This window comes from Taurulus bubalis, assembly GCF_910589615.1.
Source record: "Taurulus bubalis genome assembly, chromosome: 8".
In the NCBI taxonomy this organism is placed as follows: domain Eukaryota; kingdom Metazoa; phylum Chordata; class Actinopteri; order Perciformes; family Cottidae; genus Taurulus; species Taurulus bubalis.
The window spans coordinates 1,880,873-1,900,872 of record NC_136596.1 but is presented as its reverse complement, the minus strand read 5'-3'; the positions used below and the strand labels follow the sequence as shown (position 1 = coordinate 1,900,872).

At 45.2% G+C, this 20,000-nt stretch overlaps 1 protein-coding gene across 1 annotated transcript in view; it reads left to right on the top strand.

Moving 5' to 3' along the window:
* hira (histone cell cycle regulator a) overlaps positions 1-17,528 on the top strand; it is a 21,610-nt gene extending 4,082 nt beyond the window's left edge. The window contains exons 7-25 of the mRNA XM_079222378.1: positions 1-121; positions 1,141-1,308; positions 5,575-5,688; positions 5,806-5,876; positions 10,071-10,176; positions 10,404-10,625; positions 11,597-11,682; positions 11,768-11,965; positions 12,256-12,399; positions 12,490-12,709; positions 13,186-13,293; positions 13,670-13,818; positions 14,525-14,686; positions 14,805-14,863; positions 15,223-15,328; positions 15,656-15,778; positions 15,857-16,020; positions 16,134-16,222; positions 16,575-17,528. The exon at positions 1-121 is cut by the window's left edge and continues 40 nt beyond it. Of these exons, the coding sequence (XP_079078504.1) occupies positions 1-121; positions 1,141-1,308; positions 5,575-5,688; positions 5,806-5,876; positions 10,071-10,176; positions 10,404-10,625; positions 11,597-11,682; positions 11,768-11,965; positions 12,256-12,399; positions 12,490-12,709; positions 13,186-13,293; positions 13,670-13,818; positions 14,525-14,686; positions 14,805-14,863; positions 15,223-15,328; positions 15,656-15,778; positions 15,857-16,020; positions 16,134-16,222; positions 16,575-16,691 (2,527 nt within the window). The 3' untranslated portion in view covers positions 16,692-17,528. The remainder of the gene's footprint in view (positions 122-1,140; positions 1,309-5,574; positions 5,689-5,805; positions 5,877-10,070; positions 10,177-10,403; positions 10,626-11,596; positions 11,683-11,767; positions 11,966-12,255; positions 12,400-12,489; positions 12,710-13,185; positions 13,294-13,669; positions 13,819-14,524; positions 14,687-14,804; positions 14,864-15,222; positions 15,329-15,655; positions 15,779-15,856; positions 16,021-16,133; positions 16,223-16,574) is intronic.
* Positions 17,529-20,000: the final 2,472 nt, after the last annotated feature.

The window sequence follows — 20,000 nt, the reverse complement described above, 5'->3', positions numbered from 1 at the left end:
GGGCCTGACGTGGGACCCGGTGGGGAAGTACGTCGCCTCGCAGGCCGACGACCACAGCCTCCGAGTGTGGAGGACGGTGGACTGGCAGATGGAGGCCAACATCACCAAGCCCTTCAGCGAGGTACCGGACCACGTGCAACAATATTCAGTTCATTTAAACTGGAATGCCGGAGAAAGGACACGAATCCTGTGAAGCTGTTTGCATGGATTGATAGATGTTTACTTTATTCACCCCTAAGGGGAAATTTGTATATACTCCGACGAGCATGTCATTTATCAAGTGTAAATATTGTCTTTTTCCTTTTTGGTATTTGTGCAGTTTCAAATTTTACTGTAATAATATAACTTCACATTAGGGTAGGGCGGTATTGAGATTCCCCTACTGATGATATTATTTTAAGAGAAACAATAATATCCTAAATTATCCTCCCAAAAAACCTGCAGAAAAATCAGAATTTATTTTTATCCAACCAAATATTCTGCTTTTGTACCGTATTTTTGTTAAAATTTAGCTTTTTAGCTTTGTTTAGCTTTTTAAAAAACACGATTTTCACTACGGTTAAAAAAACGCACGCACCTGCATCACCTGGTTAACGTGACGGCATATCTAACTAATCACTTTAACTTACCCACAGATTTTAATAAACAGGGTTCTTGCGGTCATGGAAAACCAGGAAGAGTCCTTGAGTTTTAAAATGGTTATTTCCAGGCCTGGAAAAGTCCTTGAAAAAAAATAAAAATCCAAAAAGTTTAGTAAAAGTCATTTGCGCTGAGTTTGAAATAATGACTATGCTTTTAAAAGAAAGACGCTCAAAATATAAGCAGGCATACATACAGGCATCTATATAAATGTTTATTCTTTTAATCAAACTATTGTCTCATTCATTTGTGTCATTTAAGGTTTACTGTATGCTTTGTATTCTCATTGTTAGTTTAAATACTACATTTACTCACTTTTTACTGTTTACACCCAGATTTCACTAAATGTTTGTAATGGAAATTTGGTTAAAAGTCTTGAAACCCATTGGTCAGAATGTGTGAACCCTGCATTGAGACTCGTCTTCTGTCTACGTGTCCCCACAAAACCAAACCAAGCTTCTAAACCACTTCTTTGTTCCCCTTTCTGTCGCCTTGCCTCAGTGCGGCGGGACGACCCACGTCCTGCGCCTGTCTTGGTCTCCGGACGGGCAGTACCTGGTGTCGGCTCACGCCATGAACAACTCCGGCCCCACGGCTCAGATCGTGGAGCGAGACGGCTGGAAGACCAACATGGACTTCGTGGGCCACCGCAAAGCCGTCACCGTGGTGGTGAGTAGGGCTGTGCGGTGTAATGGTTATAATGGTCATGACTTTAGTCATGGTTATAACTTTAGTCATGGTTATAATGGTCATAACTTCAGTCATGGTTATAATGGTCATGACTTTGGTCATGGTTATAATAGTCATAACTTTGGTCATGGTTATAATGGTCATAACTTTGGTCATGGTTATAATGGTCATAACTTTAGTCATGGTTATAATGGTCATAACTTTAGTCATGGTTATAATGGTCATAACTTTAGTCATGTTATAATGGTCATAACTTTAGTCATGGTTATAATGGTCATAACTTTAGTCATGGTTATAATGGTCATGACTTTAGTCATGGTTATAATGGTCATGACTTTAGTCATGGTTATAACTTTAGTCATGGTTATAATGGTCATAACTTTAGTCATGGTTATAACTTTAGTCATGTTATAACTTTAGTCATGGTTATAACTTTAGTCATGTTATAACTTTAGTCATGGTTATAATGGTCATAACTTTAGTCATGGTTATAATGGTCATGACTTTGGTCATGGTTATAATGGTCATAACTTTGGTCATGGTTATAATGGTCATAACTTTGGTCATGGTTATAATGGTCATAACTTTGGTCATGGTTATAATGGTCATAACTTTGGTCATGGTTATAATGGTCATAACTTTAGTCATGTTATAATGGTCATAACTTTAGTAATGGTTATAATGGTCATGACTTTAGTCATGGTTATAATGGTCATGACTTTAGTCATGGTTATAATGGTCATGACTTTAGTCATGGTTATAACTTTAGTCATGGTTATAATGGTCATAACTTTAGTCATGGTTATAATGGTCATAACTTTAGTCATGGTTAATAACTTTAGTCATGTTATAACTTTAGTCATGGTTATAATGGTCATAACTTTAGTCATGGTTAATAACTTTAGTCATGGTTAATAACTTTAGTCATGTTATAACTTTAGTCATGGTTATAATGGTCATAACTTTAGTCATGGTTAATAACTTTAGTCATGGTTATAATGGTCATAACTTTAGTCATGGTTATAACTTTAGTCATGGTTATAACTTTAGTCATGTTATAACTTTAGTCATGGTTAATAACTTTAGTCATGTTATAACTTTAGTCATGGTTAATAACTTTAGTCATGTTGTAACTTTAGTCATGGTTATAATGGTCATAACTTTAGTCATGGTTATAATGGGCATAACTTTAGTCATGGTTAATAACTTTAGTCATGTTATAACTTTAGTCATGGTTATAATGGTCATAACTTTAGTCATGGTTAATAACTTTAGTCATGTTATAACTTTAGTCATGGTTATAATGGTCATAACTTTAGTCATGGTTAATAACTTTAGTCATGTTATAACTTTAGTCATGGTTATAATGGTCATAACTTTAGTCATGGTTAATAACTTTAGTCATGGTTATAACTTTAGTCATGGTTATAACTTTAGTCATGGTTATAACTTTAGTCATGTTATAACTTTAGTCATGGTTATAATGGTCATAACTTTAGTCATGGTTATAATGGTCATAACTTTGGTCATGGTTATAATGGTCATAACTTTAGTCATGGTTATAATGGTCATAACTTTGGTCATGGTTATAATGGTCATAACTTTGGTCATGGTTATAATGGTCATAACTTTGGTCATGGTTATAATGGTCATAACTTTAGTCATGTTATAATGGTCATAACTTTAGTAATGGTTATAATGGTCAAAACTTTAGTCATGGTTATAACTTTAGTCATGGTTATGACTTTAGTCATGGTTATAATGGTCATGACTTTAGTCATGGTTATAATGGTCATGACTTTAGTCATGGTTATTATGGTCATGACTTTAGTCATGGTTATAATGGTCATAACTTTAGTCATGGTTATAACTTTAGTCATGGTTATAATGGTCATAACTTTAGTCATGGTTATAATGGTCATAACTTTAGTCATGGTTAATAACTTTAGTCATGTTATAACTTTAGTCATGGTTATAATGGTCATAACTTTAGTCATGGTTAATAACTTTAGTCATGTTATAACTTTAGTCATGGTTATAATGGTCATAACTTTAGTCATGGTTAATAACTTTAGTCATGGTTATAATGGTCATAACTTTAGTCATGGTTGTAACTTTAGTCATGGTTATAACTTTAGTCATGGTTAATAACTTTAGTCATGGTTAATAACTTTAGTCATGGTTATAATGGTCATGACTTTGGTCATGGTTATAATGGTCATAACTTTAGTCATGGTTATAATGGTCATAACTTTAGTCATGGTTAATAACTTTAGTCATGTTATAACTTTAGTCATGGTTATAATGGTCATAACTTTAGTCATGGTTATAATGGGCATAACTTTAGTCATGGTTAATAACTTTAGTCATGTTATAACTTTAGTCATGGTTATAATGGTCATAACTTTAGTCATGGTTAATAACTTTAGTCATGTTATAACTTTAGTCATGGTTATAATGGTCATAACTTTAGTCATGGTTAATAACTTTAGTCATGTTATAACTTTAGTCATGGTTATAATGGTCATAACTTTAGTCATGGTTAATAACTTTAGTCATGTTATAACTTTAGTCATGGTTATAATGGTCATAACTTTAGTCATGGTTATAATGGTCATAACTTTGGTCATGGTTATAATGGTCATAACTTTAGTCATGGTTATAATGGTCATAACTTTGGTCATGGTTATAATGGTCATAACTTTGGTCATGGTTATAATGGTCATAACTTTGGTCATGGTTATAATGGTCATAACTTTAGTCATGTTATAATGGTCATAACTTTAGTAATGGTTATAATGGTCAAAACTTTAGTCATGGTTATGACTTTAGTCATGGTTATAATGGTCATGACTTTAGTCATGGTTATAATGGTCATGACTTTAGTCATGGTTATAATGGTCATGACTTTAGTCATGGTTATTATGGTCATGACTTTAGTCATGGTTATAATGGTCATAACTTTAGTCATGGTTATAACTTTAGTCATGGTTATAATGGTCATAACTTTAGTCATGGTTATAATGGTCATAACTTTAGTCATGGTTAATAACTTTAGTCATGTTATAACTTTAGTCATGGTTATAATGGTCATAACTTTAGTCATGGTTAATAACTTTAGTCATGTTATAACTTTAGTCATGGTTATAATGGTCATAACTTTAGTCATGGTTAATAACTTTAGTCATGGTTATAATGGTCATAACTTTAGTCATGGTTGTAACTTTAGTCATGGTTATAACTTTAGTCATGGTTAATAACTTTAGTCATGGTTAATAACTTTAGTCATGGTTATAATGGTCATGACTTTGGTCATGGTTATAATGGTCATAACTTTAGTCATGGTTATAATGGTCATAACTTTAGTCATGGTTAATAACTTTAGTCATGTTATAACTTTAGTCATGGTTATAATGGTCATAACTTTAGTCATGGTTATAATGGGCATAACTTTAGTCATGGTTAATAACTTTAGTCATGTTATAACTTTAGTCATGGTTATAATGGTCATAACTTTAGTCATGGTTAATAACTTTAGTCATGTTATAACTTTAGTCATGGTTATAATGGTCATAACTTTAGTCATGGTTAATAACTTTAGTCATGTTATAACTTTAGTCATGGTTATAATGGTCATAACTTTAGTCATGGTTAATAACTTTAGTCATGTTATAACTTTAGTCATGGTTATAATGGTCATAACTTTAGTCATGTTATAATGGTCATAACTTTAGTCATGGTTAATAACTTTAGTCATGGTTATAATGGTCATAACTTTAGTCATGGTTAATAACTTTAGTCATGTTATAACTTTAGTCATGGTTATAATGGTCATAACTTTAGTCATGGTTAATAACTTTAGTCATGTTATAACTTTAGTCATGGTTATAATGGTCATAACTTTAGTCATGGTTAATAACTTTAGTCATGTTATAACTTTAGTCATGGTTATGATGGTCATAACTTTAGTCATGTCATAACTTTAGTCATGTTATAACTTTAGTCAAGGTTATAACTTTATAACAACAATTAATAACCCACAACTAACACTCTTTAACAGGTAAAACACCACGACACAACAGTTTGTGCCCCATAAACAATTCATAACACTAATAATTGTACATTTATAAAATTGCACCGTCGAACTGCATGCTGGGTAAAGGATCTTCCTGCCTTTCTTCCTGCGGACACGTCGCCCCGGGGTTCCTCCGCACGCTGACCGGTCTTGTTTCTCTCCCTCTGCAGAAATTCAACCCAAAGATCTTCAAGAAGAAGCAGAAGAACGGCAGCGCCCCGAAACCCGGCTGCCCGTACTGCTGCTGCGCCGTCGGCAGCAAAGACCGGTCGCTGTCCGTCTGGGTGAGTTTGATTGTTGACGTCGTGACGGAGTTCGGAGTTTTGTGCGTCAACTTTTTAACACAAACGTTCAGTTGTTTCCTGACGAAACAAACGTCTTCCTGTCCGTCTTCTCTTTAGCTCACCTCTCTGAAGCGCCCTTTGGTGGTCATCCACGATCTGTTCGATAAGTCAATCATGGACATCTCCTGGTGAGTGTGTGTGTGCGTTGATGTGCATCAGTGAGTTTGAGATGACGTCACTCGCATGAAGAGGGGAAAAAGGTTCTGAATAAGCTGTTCAAATATTACATCTTCATAGTTTGAAATAAGGCTGGAGGGAATAGTTTGATGTTAACATTCTGAATCAACATGTGAATGCTCTGCAGCTTCTTTTGTAGTAGTAATAATAATAATAATAATAATAATAGCAAGGATTTATATAGCGCCTTTCATGAAACCCAAGGACGCTTAACAAAGACATAAATAAACATGACAAATGCAACAGTAGCTAGAGGACATAGGCTTTGGTGAAGAGGTGAGTTTTGAGGAGTTTTTTGAAGGTTTCCAGAGATGGTGTGTTGCGGAGCTCTATGGGGAGAGAGTTCCAAAGTGTGGGGGCTGTCACACTGAAGGCTCTGTCCCCAAAAGTTCGCATTTTTGTGTGAGGGATGGAGAGCTGACCCGTGCCTGAGGATCGAAGGTTCCGGGACTGTGTGTAAGGGTGGAGGAGGTTAGATAGATACTGAGGAGCCAGGGCATTGAGGGATTTGTAGGTGAGGAGGAGGATCTTGTAGGTGATGCGGGACTTGACCGGAAGCCAGTGGAGGTGGATGAGGGTGGGGGTGATGTGCTGCCAGGGCTTGGTGCGGGTGAGAACCCTGGCAGCCGAGTTTTGCACATACTGGAGCCTGTCCAGGGCTTTGCTGGGAACCCCGGACAGAACTCCATTGCAGTAGTCCAAACGGGAGGTGACGAAAGCGTGGATAAGGGTTTCTGCCACAGAGTCAGAGAGTGATTGCCGGAGACGTGAGATGTTTTTGAGGTGGAAGAAGGCGGATTTGGTAATGGACCTGATATGAGATTGGAATGATAGTGTTGGGTCCAGGATGACACCCAGGTTGCGGACTTCCAAGGATGGGGAGAAGGAACAGCCGTCAACGTCCAGGTGGAGATCTCCAACCTTCCGGAGCAGGGCCTTGGGAGCCACAACCATGAGCTCAGTTTTGTTGCTGTTGAGTTTTAGGAAGTTTGATGACATCCAGATTTTTATTGCATGTAGGCAGTTTACAAGTGACTGTGGGGGTAGCTGGGTGGATGGTTTGGTGCTGAGATATAGTTGTGTATCGTCAGCATAAGAATGAAAGCTGAGACCATGGTGGCGGATGATCTGACCAAGGGGAAGCATGTAGATGGTGAAGAGGAGGGGTCCCAGCACAGAGCCTTGAGGTACGCCATGGTTGACTGGGGCTGGGGTGGAACTGGAGTCTCTGATGGTGACAAACTGTTTTCTGTTTGTGAGGTAGGACTGAAACCAGAAGAGAGCTGAACCGGTGAGGCCAAGGTAGTCAGATAGGCGGGTGAGGAGGATGGTGTGGGAGACTGTGTCGAAGGCAGCTGAGAGGTCCAGGAGGACGAGGATGCTGATGTGACCAGAATCTGCAGCGATGAGGAGGTCATTTGTGATTTTGATGAGGGTGGTCTCTGTGCTGTGATGTGGTCTGAAACCAGATTGAAATGTTTCGTAGAGCTCATGGTTGGCCATATATTGATGGAGTTGGGCGGCCACTGCTCTTTCCAGAATTTTGCTCAGGAAAGGGAGGTTGGAGATCGGTCGATAGTTGTTGCAGTCATCCCGGTCCAGACCTGGCTTTTTGAGGATGGGAGTGACTGAGGCCATCTTGAGGCTGTCGGGTACAAGACCAGATGCCAAGGAGGAGTTGATGATGTTCACCATAATGGGGCACAGGGCAGGTAGGCACGCCTTGACCAAGGCTGTGGGCATGGGGTCCAGAGAACAGGTGGAGGCTTTGGCCTTAGTGACCAACTTTGCAACCTGAGGAGCACATACAGGGGAGAAGAAGGAGAGGGAGCACTGAGGCAGGTGAACATCCGAGGGAGCCACGCCCAGTGGCTGAGGTGTGTGTGTGGAGGGAGGTGGGCAGGAACCAGCAGCTGCTGATGGATGGACTCGACTTTGTCCTGGAAAAAGTCCAGGAACTTAGTGCAGAGGTCGGGGGTACCTGAGGGCAGGGGGGGGGGGGGGGGGTCAAGGGGGCGAAGGAGCCGGTTGATGGTGGAGAACAGCAGTCTGGGGTGGTTTTGCTGGTTGGTAATGAGGGTGGAGTAGTACAGTGTTTTGGCCTGGGAGAGAGCTACTTTGTAGGCCCTCACATGCTCTTTATAAGCCTCAAGGTGGACAGTGAGGCCAGATCTTTTGTAGCGCCTCTCCAGTTGACGGCCAGTGGACTTCTGGGTGCGGAGTTCAGTGGTGAACCAGGGGGCGGGACGGGTATAGGAGACAGTCCGGGTTTTGAGGGGGGCAAGGGAGTCAAGGCTGCCGGATAAAGTGGCGTTGTAGTGGGCAATCAGCCCATCAGCAGAGCTGTCGTGTGGATCTGAGGCCAGATGGGTCGCTATCAGGTCGTTCAGAGCTGGTGTACTCACTGTCTTGATGTTCCTGTACTGGATGGTACGTTTTGTGCGCTGCCTGGGCAGGGTGACAGGAACAGTGCAGAGAACAGCGAGATGGTCTGAAACCGCGAGGTTCAGGCACTGCAGATGGGAGGGAGTTGTGCCAGTGGAGCACACCAGATCTAGCGTGTGGCCTTTAGTGTGGGTGGGACTTTTAACGTGCTGTGTGAAGTTGAAACAGTCCAACAGTGACAGGAATTCGGTGGCAAACGAGCAGCTGGTGGAGTCCACATGAATATTAAAGTCACCGAGAAGGAGTGTAGATGGAGACATGGAGCAGACAGAGGTGAGAAGCTCAGATAGCTCAGGCATGAAGGTGGTGGAGGCTTTAGGGGGGCGGTAGATGAGGACAACCTGGAGCTGTGTAGACCCAACCAGGGAGAAAATGACACACTCAAACGAGGTGACATTGGGTACTGGGAGGTCTTTGACCAGGATGTCAGCTCGATGTATAACAGCCAGCCCGCCGCCACGACCCATGGAGTGAGGCTTTTGTATGTAGACATATCCAGGGGGAGTGGCTTGATTAAGTGCCACGAAATCCTGCTGATTTTGCCAAGTTTCAGTTAGACAGAGAAAGTCAATTTTCCTGTCAGTGATGATATCATGGATGAGTAGAGCTTTATTGTTGATTGAGCGAGCATTCTGCAGCATAAATGTTGCACCGTTGTTAGTGAATGCTGGGGCAGGCGGTGTGGAGGGAACGACACTGTCAACACAGACCAGGGACCTCAGATTATTCAGGGTGCACACGTGTGGTCTGTTGTGATGACGTCGTAGCTGCACGTTGGAGCGCCCGTCAGACAGCACTGAGGGAACACCATGATCAGTGTAAACAAACTTGCACCGGGAGGCTCTATGGACATAACGGGGGCGACGTATGAGTCCGAGGGACTTAATGTCATCGATGCAGTTTGAAATGAAGTGACAGAAGAGGTCCAGGAGTTGCGTTGATGAGTATTTGAAGAACACCATGTTTGCAGCACTGGAGCGCCAGCTAAATCCTGGAGCCGCAATCCGTGGAGGAGGCTCCCAACCTCGGACCGCAGCAGCAGCAGGGAATGCAGCCAGAACAGCAGCAGCATACAGTGTAGCCAGAACACGAGGTGGATAGTCCTGGAGTCGTGGCATGGAGGAGTCCAAACGTGAGCAGCGGAGTGACGTTGGATAATCCACAGTAAATTGATAGCGCCGCTTGGTCGGCGGAGCTAACAGCTGGCCGGCGGCTAACAGCTAACAGCTGATCACTGGAGAAGGCGAGCACACAGAGTCAAATGTGCACAATCTTCTGACAGTTAGCAGCACCAGACAGTGGAGTGTAAATACAACTTATAGTGATAACTTATTCCTACATGCAGTGATTGTAGGCACAGATTTAAACAAAAGGTGAAGTTGTTGCTACGGAACTGAGAAGCGGCGACAAACACGCCAGCGTCCTCTCGAGCGTCCTTCTACTCTCTGGTGGAGTTACTTCCACCGAGACATGAAGGTGCTGCACACTATCAGAGAAACTCCGCCCAACCCTTCAGGACTGTGCGCCCTTTTCCATTTGTGTGTGTTTGTATATAATATGTATATATATTTATTACATATTATATCATTAAACCCAGTATTCCTGCACAGAAGATCCCTCCTTTGCATTTTTTGCAAGACAGAAACACGGACAGCGTTTGAGTTTTTGTGTATTTATGAGTTTGTGTGTTTGTGCGTCAGGACCCTGACCGGTCTGGGGATGCTGGTGTGTTCGATGGACGGGACGGTGGCCTACCTGGACTTCTCCCTGGACGAGCTGGGAGACCCGCTGAACGAGGAGGAGAAGGTCAGAGCCTCATCCTGGCATCGCACCGGTCTTTACATACATACTGGCCTTTACCATACTGGTCTTTATCATACTGGTCTTTTTATATATGTATTTATTTCTTTATTTTAAAGGCTGCCTCAACTGTTGTAAAGTTCAGGTTCTAAGTCACGTGGTTGCCTTGTATTTTGTCATTATCATAAATAAAGACCCTTCCTCTTCTCCCTCTTCTTCCTCCCCTCGTGCAGAACGGGATCCACCAGAACATCTACGGGAAGAGCCTGGCCATCACCAGCACCGAGGCCCAGCTGTCCACCACCATCATCGAGAACCCGGAGATGCTGAAGTACCAGCAGGAGCGGCGCAGCTCGGTGCAGAGCCAGCTGGGGCCGGGCGGCGCGGGGCCCGAGGCCGCGGCCCCCAAACTCAACAGCGTGATGAACGGAGAGTCTCTGGAGGACATCCGGAAGGTGGGGGGTTTATTCTGGTCTTTTATTCAACCGTCGCACAAACAAATGTACAATTTCACTCAAAATGCAGCAATTTAAACCCATAGAGAATACATACATTTTTATTTATTTATTTGTTGCATAGCTTTTATGATATTTTAAATGTTGTGTAAAGTGCAATGAGTATTAACAAAAGTGCTACATAATTTAAATTTATTATTATTATTATTATTATTATTATTATTATCATCATTATTAATAATAATAATGTAAAGAGAGGAACAAAGAGGCACAAACTGATTGTTTAATTATACACATATTTCACAGGTAATGTCTAACAGCAATTGAGAGATTTTGGATGAATTTCAAACTCTTTGTTGAAAAACACACAAAACGTTAAAAAGTGATTTCACGCCTAAACTTGCACTTATAAATATATAGAATTTGGCAATTATAATAAATAACTGTATGATATACGCCCTTCTCTCCAAGTTTCTGTGAATCCTTATGTATTTTGTTCATAGAATCATCTTTTATAATATTAATAATATAATCTTTGGACAAAACCTCGCTATGAGCGGCGGTCTAAATCAAATCCTTTGCATTTGATTGGACGGCAAAAAAAAAAAGTGGGCGGGGTTAAAACGCTCCTCGAACCTTCAAGTGTCAGATTGAGTGACGGCACAATTTAATATTTAGTTTCACAGGAAGAAAAGATGAGACAAATAAAAAGATGTGTTCTTAAAGGTTTAAAAGGTCCACAAATAAAATGTTTTCATGCCAGGAAACATTTCAACCTTTTAGTCGCAGAGCTTTCATGGATTTATGTATTTCATGTTGCAGGTAAAAAGGCACAAATCGTTGCTCTCTGCTCATATTCAGATGTTTATCCACTAGCAGTCGAGTGATGCCGACTTATCTGTTGGAGTAAAACCACTCCAGGTGTTTTGGGCTCTGAAGTCGGTGCGTTTGTTCTTCTCCGTCGTCTCTAGAACCTTCTGAAGAAGCAGGTGGAGACGAGAACCCCCGACGGCAGGAGGCGGATCACGCCGCTCTGCATCGCTCAGCTGGACACCGGGTAGGCAGAGCGCGCGGCGCCACGACGGCCCGCGGGGCCCGAACGCACCGCAAAGCTAACCTTCTCCTTCGTTGTCTCCCTGCAGGGATTTCTCCCCGGCTCTGTTCAACAGCGCCCCCATCCTGCCCTCGGGCTCCTCCATGTCCAACCAGCTCACCTCCCAGCTCAGCTCCGACTCCAGCCCGGGGCCGGCCTCGTCTCTGGGGCTCCGGCCGGGACACGACCCCATGCTCACCTCGCCGCCGGCCGGCAGCGCCGCCAAGGGCCTGGAGGACAAGGATGGGTACGAGCCGACTTCTTCTGTGGTGTCTCTTACAGGGTTCTTACGGTCATGGAGTTTTAAAATGGTTATTTCCAGGCCTGGAAAAGTCCTTGCTCATGGAACTTTGGTTTAAAGTCATGGAAAGGTCATGGAAAAGTTATGGAAGTTTGGTTTAAAGTCATGGAAATTGGTTAAAAGTCATGAAAACCCATTGGTCTAAATGTGTATAAACCCTGATTTTAGTATTTCCTGTGAGTTCCGATCCGCCTGTGATCTTCTCTTTCTCATTGTAATATTTATTTATTTTCCAGCGTGAAGTCCAGTCTGCTGCTCACTTCCGCCTCCAAGATGGAGCCGATGAAGGCGTTGGACTCCCGGTTCACGGAGAGGTCGAAGGCCACGCCGGGCGTCATGGCCACCATCTCCTCCATGGTGGGACTCGTGCCTCTGGACAGGTGAGGCCGGCGTGAAGCGAAGGAGGAGAACGGTGCCGATGCGAGGCGGCGGAGGACAAACTGACATTTTATTTTATTTTCGTCCGGCAGGCCGAAGGACGGCGTCTCCGCCCCGAAGGACCTGAAGGCCAAAGACGACACCAGCAGCGACAGCGAGGACAAGATGGCCTCCATCAACAAGAACCTGTCCTTCAGCAAGAGGAAGCCCGACCTGCTGGCGGACGGAGGAGACGGCGTGGTGGAGAAGAGGAAGAAGGGGCGGCCCAGGAAAGACAAGATGGCCGCCCCCATCGCCCAACCCTTCACTCAGGTAGAGGGAACTGGAACACGAACAGTTATTATGGCGTGAAATCATAAAGAAGAAAACACAAGTTTAGGTTCTTTGATCATTTATTTTAAGTGCTCAACATATTATATTAATTACAGAGTTTCACTGATTGTCACGTGACTGTTGGTCTCAGGAGAATAAATCCTGGCTTCCTGGTTGCGTTGAGGAGCTCAGAATTTATCGTTTTTTACAGAATCTGTTTGAAGTAAACAGTTTATTTGTGGCAAAATTATTTAATGAGACGAGTAGAACTAAATAAAGTAATTTCCAGCTTCGTTTTTGCCGCTTCTTCTGATGGTAGCGTTCGTCACACGTGATGCGTTTGAGGACCGTCGGAAAAGATGAGAACCTGAAAAGATGAGAACCTGAATCAGAAACTTCCGTTACTCCAGCATCTGAATGAGAGGATTGAAAAGCAGAGTGGTGGATCAACGTGTCGTCCCTCCTCTTCCTCTCAGATTTCTCCCCCGGCGGAGCGGGAGCCCAGCCGGGTGGCGGCTGCTCCGGCTCCGGCAGCGGCTCTCAAGCTCCCGACGCCGAGTATAAAGAAGGCCTTCAGTCTGCAGGTGTGTGTGTGTGTCTTTATGGATGTCAAGTCTGTTTAGTATTTCTATTAAGTAGTTTTACTCAACCTAAAGTTGTTAAATGTTTCTTAAACAGTTATTTTAAATGTTAGATTTTGTGTTTTATGAGCAGTTTTCTTCTTCTTCTACTTGTTCTTCTTCTTCTTCTTCTTCCTCCTGTAAAGTCCCCTTAACTTTCCCTTCACTGCGTCTCTCTCTTCTGCTCACCGCCTCCCTCTGCTGGTGACCAGGAGGAACTGCAACTACATGCAAAGAGTCTTCTTTGTTGTTCACACAGGTTACACACACCTCAGCAGCTGCCTCCTTCTACCCATAATTCCTCTCGTGTGTGTGTGTGTGTGTGTGTGTGTGTGTGTAGGTGAGCATGGAGCCGTCGGTGTTCCTGGAGGTGGAGAACGAGGTGTCGCTGGTCGCGGGTTCGAAGCTCAGCCAGCTGCGCTGCTCCAGAGACGGGCGGGACTGGAACACGCTGCTGCCCAGCTCGGTGGTCACGGCCGCGGGGAGCAGGTAGGAGGTCCGGGGGTTCATGGGGGTCTAGACCCTCTAGGGGGCCTCGACCCTCTAGGGGGTCTAGACCCTCTAGGGGGCCTCGACCCTCTAGGGGGTCTAGACCCTCTAGGGGGCCTAGACCCTCTAGGGGGCCTCATGCTCCACCTGAAGTACATTTTAAAGTGAAATGCATCAATCTGATTAACTTTAGAGGATCAAAGAACAGTGACAGAATGTAACAAAGTACTTTTACTTGAGTGATGTACTTTAGTACACATTTGAGGTACTTGCAGCATACTTTTCTGAAGTATTTCCATTTAAAGTAACTTTATACGTCCACTTCATCTCAGATGGAAATATTTTACTTCAAAGCTACTTTCCCTGATGAGATAATAATAAATAATCACAGTTCATGAGTTTATTCATAAGTATAAAAAAGCCCGTATTTAAAATGAGGTCCACCTTTTACCAGCTGCGACACACTAAGGCATCAATAATAATAATAATAATAATGCAATGTTATCGGCCTCCCATACATATATTATAATATGAGAGTATTATCGGCAAGGACGATCTGATTAATGAATGGGGAACACTGAGCTCCAATGAACGAACGAGTGAATGAATGAATGAACGAGTAAGTGAATGAGAGTGAACGGACGAATGAACGACTGAATCAACAGCACTAAACCCCGCCCCCTCCCCCCCCCCCCCCCCCCCACAGTGACGTCCTCGCCGTCGCCTGCCAGGACCGGATGTTGTCGGTCTTCTCTTCCTGTGGGCGGAGGCTCCTCCCCTCCATCCAGCTGACCACTCCGGCCTCGGCGCTGCATTGCTCCGCCCACTTCGTCATGGCGTTGACGGCCGGAGCCACGCTGTCCGTCTGGTCGGTGGACTTCTGTTTGCACGACATCACATGTTTATTCTAGACTCGGTCGGGGGTTGTTGGTGAGGAATTAACTGTGTGTGTGTGTGTGTGTGTGTGTGTGTGTGTGTGTCTGCAGGGACGTTCACAAGCAAAAGGCTCTGGTGAAGAACGAGTCGCTGCTGAGCATTTTATCTGGTGAGGCACCGCATCAATATCACGTCTGTGATGTCATCAATATCACGTCTGAGACGAGCACAGAGCTGGAGAGTCGGTGACTGAAGCTAAACTGAAAACGGGGACGAGTCCACTTCTTATGTGCAGTCCATGGCTGTAAGTCGCTGCACAGAACCAGGCTAGCTGCTTCCAGTCTTTAAGCTAAGCTGAGCTAGACTAACCGCATCCTGACTCCAGCTCTGTACTCAACACGCAGACTTGAGATGGAATTCCATCGCGTCGAAGGTATTTCTTCAAATGTTCTAAAAGTGCATTTAACACCCTCCCTGAAAACACCTGTGTGTGTGTGTGTGTTTGTGTGTGTGTGTGTGTGTGTGTAGGTGCCGACACCACCGTGTCTCAGTCTCTGCTGACCCAGCAGGGCGTCCCCGTCATCGGACTGTCCAACGGGAAGTCCTACTGCTTCAGCTCGTCCCTGGAGACCTGGTGAGATTTACATTTGCATTTGCAGCTTGTCCCATTTTGCTACCATGCAAGTAAATGACAGTGTCATCTACATACATTCGGATATTAGCATCAGGACAGGCGTCCCACAAGGATCCGTCCTGGGCCCATCGCTATTTCTCTTTATATAATCAATGATCTGGATGGCAGATCATTGATTATATAAAGACAAATAGCATTGCCCATGACGGATCCTTGTGGGACGCCTGTGGACAAATGGAGGGCAGTAGATTGATTGTTCTCTACTTGGACATACTGATTCTTCTTTCTTTCTCCACCCCCCCCCCCCCCCCCCCCCCCCCCTCCCAGGACTCTCATCGCCGATAAAGGAGACTCTATGGTCCAATGTGCCGACTTCAGGAGCTGCCTGCCGATCCACGATGCACCTGTGTCCTCGGGGCCGCTGGCTGTCATGCAGGGACGCAACCTCAAGTAGGACGGCCGTGCTCATCTCGACGTGTCGAGTGTTCTCTCTCTGATCATGAATACTGACTCCTCCCCCCCTCACAGTGCCGGTCGGCTGGCGTCCCGCCTGTCCTCCACCCCTCACCACCTGCAGCAGAGCATGACGCTGGCCTTCCTGGAGAACCAGCTGGCGTCCGCTCTGACGCTGCAGTCGGCGCAGGAGTACCGCTACTGGCTGCTCATCTACGCCCGCTTCCTCGTCAACGAAGGTAAACAACCGCCGCCTCCTGGGGGACTCTTCTGCAGCAAAAGAGCGCTTTGCACACGGCTTCATTTCGTGTGTGTGTGTGTGTGTGTGTGTGTGTGTGTGTGTGTCCTCCAGGCTCAGAGCATCGCCTCAGAGAGCTGTGTCAGGAGCTGCTGGGTCCCGTCCACAAGTCGGCAGCCACGGCCTGGGAGCCCACCACTCTGGTACGACGGCGGCAGCGCTCTTTTTTTTTTTTTTTTTTTTTTTTTTCTTCCCCCCCCCCTCCTCGCGTAGAAAGTCAGTGTTTTTACGTCCAGGGCTTTTATTGTAAAAGGGAGTGATAAGAAACTCCTCATCGTCGATTTCTGTGTGCTTTTATTTTGAAAATCCGAATGATTGTCGGTTCGTTTGCTGTCCAACTCATCCAAGAATTCTCACACCTGACTCGTGTTAGCCTGCCTTAACGAGCTAGCTCTGCCTCCAGGCTGTTAACTCTGTGTGTGTGTGTGTGTGTGTGTGTGTGTGTGTGTGTGTGTGTGTGTGTGTGTGTGTGTGTGTGTGTGTGTGTGTTTTCAGGGTCTCCGTAAGCGCGAGCTGCTGCGGGAGGTTTTACCCGTCATCGTTGAAAACCTGCGATTCCAGAGACTGTTCACCGAATACCAGGACCAGCTGGAGCTGCTGCGCAACAAATAACACACACACAGAGACACACACACACACACACACACAACTGGACTCTTCATGAAACCGGTTCGGGTCGTCCCGGCTAAACTCTGACCCATCCTGGGTGTCTAAAAAGAGAAGAGGCTTTTTCTTCTTCTTCTTTTTCTTTTTTTCTAATCACGATCTCAGTTTGAACTTTTAGTCTTTTGTCGTTTCTTTCCTGCTAAATGTGTTTGTTGTTGTTGTTGTTGTTGTTTTCCTGACCTATGCACCTCTCTCTCCTGCACTCCTAATCATGGTGAAAAGGATAAATAAAGGAGCAATATGTTGGTACCAAAGTGTAGAAGTGACCGAGGGGCCTCCAGACCAACGCTCTGAGGGCCGGCTCGGTTCTCTGAGCACGTTCTCCGTCGTTAAAAGGGCGACTGCCAAAATGATGAGGTCACAGCGAAAAAGATAATCAAGTTCACAACACCGCTAGGGAGGGGCTTTCTATTCCGAAATATAGGAGAGGCCCCTGGGGGGATTCGTGTCTCCGTCTGCTTCCACGGTCGAGTCTGCGCGTTAGCCACGAGCTTGCGCGTTAGCCACGAGCTTGCGCGTTAGCCTCGAGCTAGCGCGTTAGCCTCGAGCTAGCGCGTTAGCCTCGAGCTAGCGCGTTAGCCTCGAGCTTGCGCGTTAGCCACGAGCTTGCTCGTTAGCCACGAGCTTGCGCGTTAGCCACGAGCTAGCGCGTTAGCCTCGAGCTAGCGCGTTAGCCCCGAGCTAGCGCGTTAGCCCCGAGCCAGCGCGTTAGCCCCGAGCCAGCGCGTTAGCCCCGAGCCAGCGCGGAGCCTGAGCGTTAGCCCCGAGCCAGCGCGGAGCCTGAGCGTTAGCCCCGAGCCAGCGCGTTAGCCTCGAGCTAGCGCGTTAGCCTCGAGCTAGCGCGTTAGCCCCGAGCTAGCGCGTTAGCCCCGAGCTAGCGCGTTAGCCCCGAGCCAGCGCGTTAGCCCCGAGCCAGCGCGTTAGCCCCGAGCCAGCGCGTTAGCCCCGAGCCAGCGCGTTAGCCCCGAGCCAGCGCGTTAGCCCCGAGCCAGCGCGGAGCCTGAGCGTTAGCCCCGAGCCAGCGCGGAGCCTGAGCGTTAGCCCCGAGCCAGCGCGTTAGCCCAGAGCCAGCGCAGAGCCAGCGCGTTAGCCCCGAGCCAGCGCGTTAGCCCCGAGCTAGCGCGTTAGCCTCGAGCTAGGACGGTCAAAGGAAGTTCTTCGGCGTTCATTTTAGAAAAAAAGCCCAGCCCGGCCGCACAATCATGTTCCTACCGGGCCGGTACCGGACTCCTCCGAGCCCCAGAGACCTGAACCTCTTTCCACCAGACGGGTTCATTGTAAATACAGTAGAAAATAAAGAAGAACTGTGTGTGTGTGTGTGTGTGTGTGTGTGTGTGTGTGTGTGTGTGTGTGTGTGTGTGTGTGTGTGTGTGTGTGTGTGTGTGTGTTCCAGTCCCACAACGTCCGCTTTACTCTCAATCCAACAAGAAAAGGTTTTGAGTGACGCTTTGATCGTAGGATCTCTTCCATGAAATCATGTGATCAGAGCTGTATATTTATATATTATGTCTTTTCTCTCTGTTGCCGGGCAGAGTGTGTGTGTGTGTGTGTGTGTGTGTGTGTGTGTGTGTGTGTGTGTGTGTGTGTGTGTGTGTGTGTGTGTGTGTGTGTGTGTGTGTGTGTGTGTGTGTGTGTGTGAGAGAGTGTGTGAGCGAGTGTGTGTGTGTATAGAAACTCCTCTTTCTTCATTAATCTGTACAGCGAGTTTTTCTTTCTTTCGCGTTTCTTTTTTTGCCGTCAGTCATTTTTAAATGTTTGTACACGGGCATTTTGTTTTCTATAAGAAAAAGAAGAGAGAAAAAATGGGCGGAGACGAGCTGAACGTTTTCTTTTGAAGAAATAAAGAAGAAACAGATGAACAGTTGGGCTTTGGGTCATTTATTCAACAGCTGTTTGTGGTCTAATGACATGGAAGACGACGTCCTCACAGGGTCACATGACCGTGTTGTAGACGCATTATTGGCTGAAATCATTTGACAAACACAACTTTGGAACACGAGGACGTTTCATGCCTCCATCAGTAGCTTGAAGGACAGATGATGCATCCTTTAAACACAGAACATGGAACAGTGAAATGCATCGTCATGAAACATCCTGATGCTCATTCACACATTTGAATACAGATCTGCTATCACACACTTTTAAGGATTCATCTCCATGCATCCAGTGTTTGTTCTTCAGCAGTTTGTGGAATTATTCAAACATAGCAAGCATAGACTTCTATACAACCAGAGGAGTCGCCCCCCTGGTGGTCAGGAGAGAATGCAGATTTAACACATGAAGCATAGACTTCTATACAACCAGAGCAGTCGCCCCCCTGGTGGTCAGGAGAGAGAATGCAGATTTAACACATGAAGCATAGACTTCTATACAACCAGAGGAGTCGCCCCCCTGGTGGTCAGGAGAGAATGCAGATTTAACACATGAAGCATAGACTTCTATACAACCAGAGCAGTCGCCTCCTGGTGGTCAGGAGAGGGAATGCAGATTTAACACATGAAGCATATACTTCTATACAACCAGAGGAGTCGCCCCCTGGTGGTCAGGAGAGGGAATGCAGGTTTAACACATGAAGCATATACTTCTATACAACCAGAGGAGTCGCCCCCTGGTGGTCAGGAGAGAGAATGCAGCTTTAACACATGAAGCATATACTTCTATACAGACAGAGGAGTCGCCCCCTGGTGGTCAGGAGAGAGAATGCAGGTTTTAAGACTTGAAGCATTGGCTGAACACATCAGAACTGGAGGATGCCACCTTTTTAAAACATGAACCTAAATAAGTATCTTCTCTGGTGTCGTTGGATATTTTCATCAAAAACAGATAATTGAGAAAATAAACGAGGAGTTGAATATTCCAACACTGGTGCACCTCGTATGACAGCGGAGGTGGTGACGTTGTCCACCGTGGTCCAGCGGGTGCCGTTGGATGACTGAGTCTCGGAGCGCCACTGAACAGCCAGATGACTGACGGGTGGGACAGAGGGCGGGACTTTGGGGTTCTCCCATTGGACCAGAAGGCCGTTTGTAGCTGGGAAGGAACTGGAGACCCACAAGTGTCTGACCGGCGGGAGGTCTGCAGAACACAACAGGATGCTTAGTGATGATTTTGCTTTTATGAGAAGTTTTTATCGGGTAAAATGGAGGAAGAGTACTTCAACTTGCCTTGTATTGTTGTATTTTAATATATTTTGATGAGAAGTATATTTTATCCGTTACAATGTATCGGGTGAATTATACCCAACGTTAGGGATGG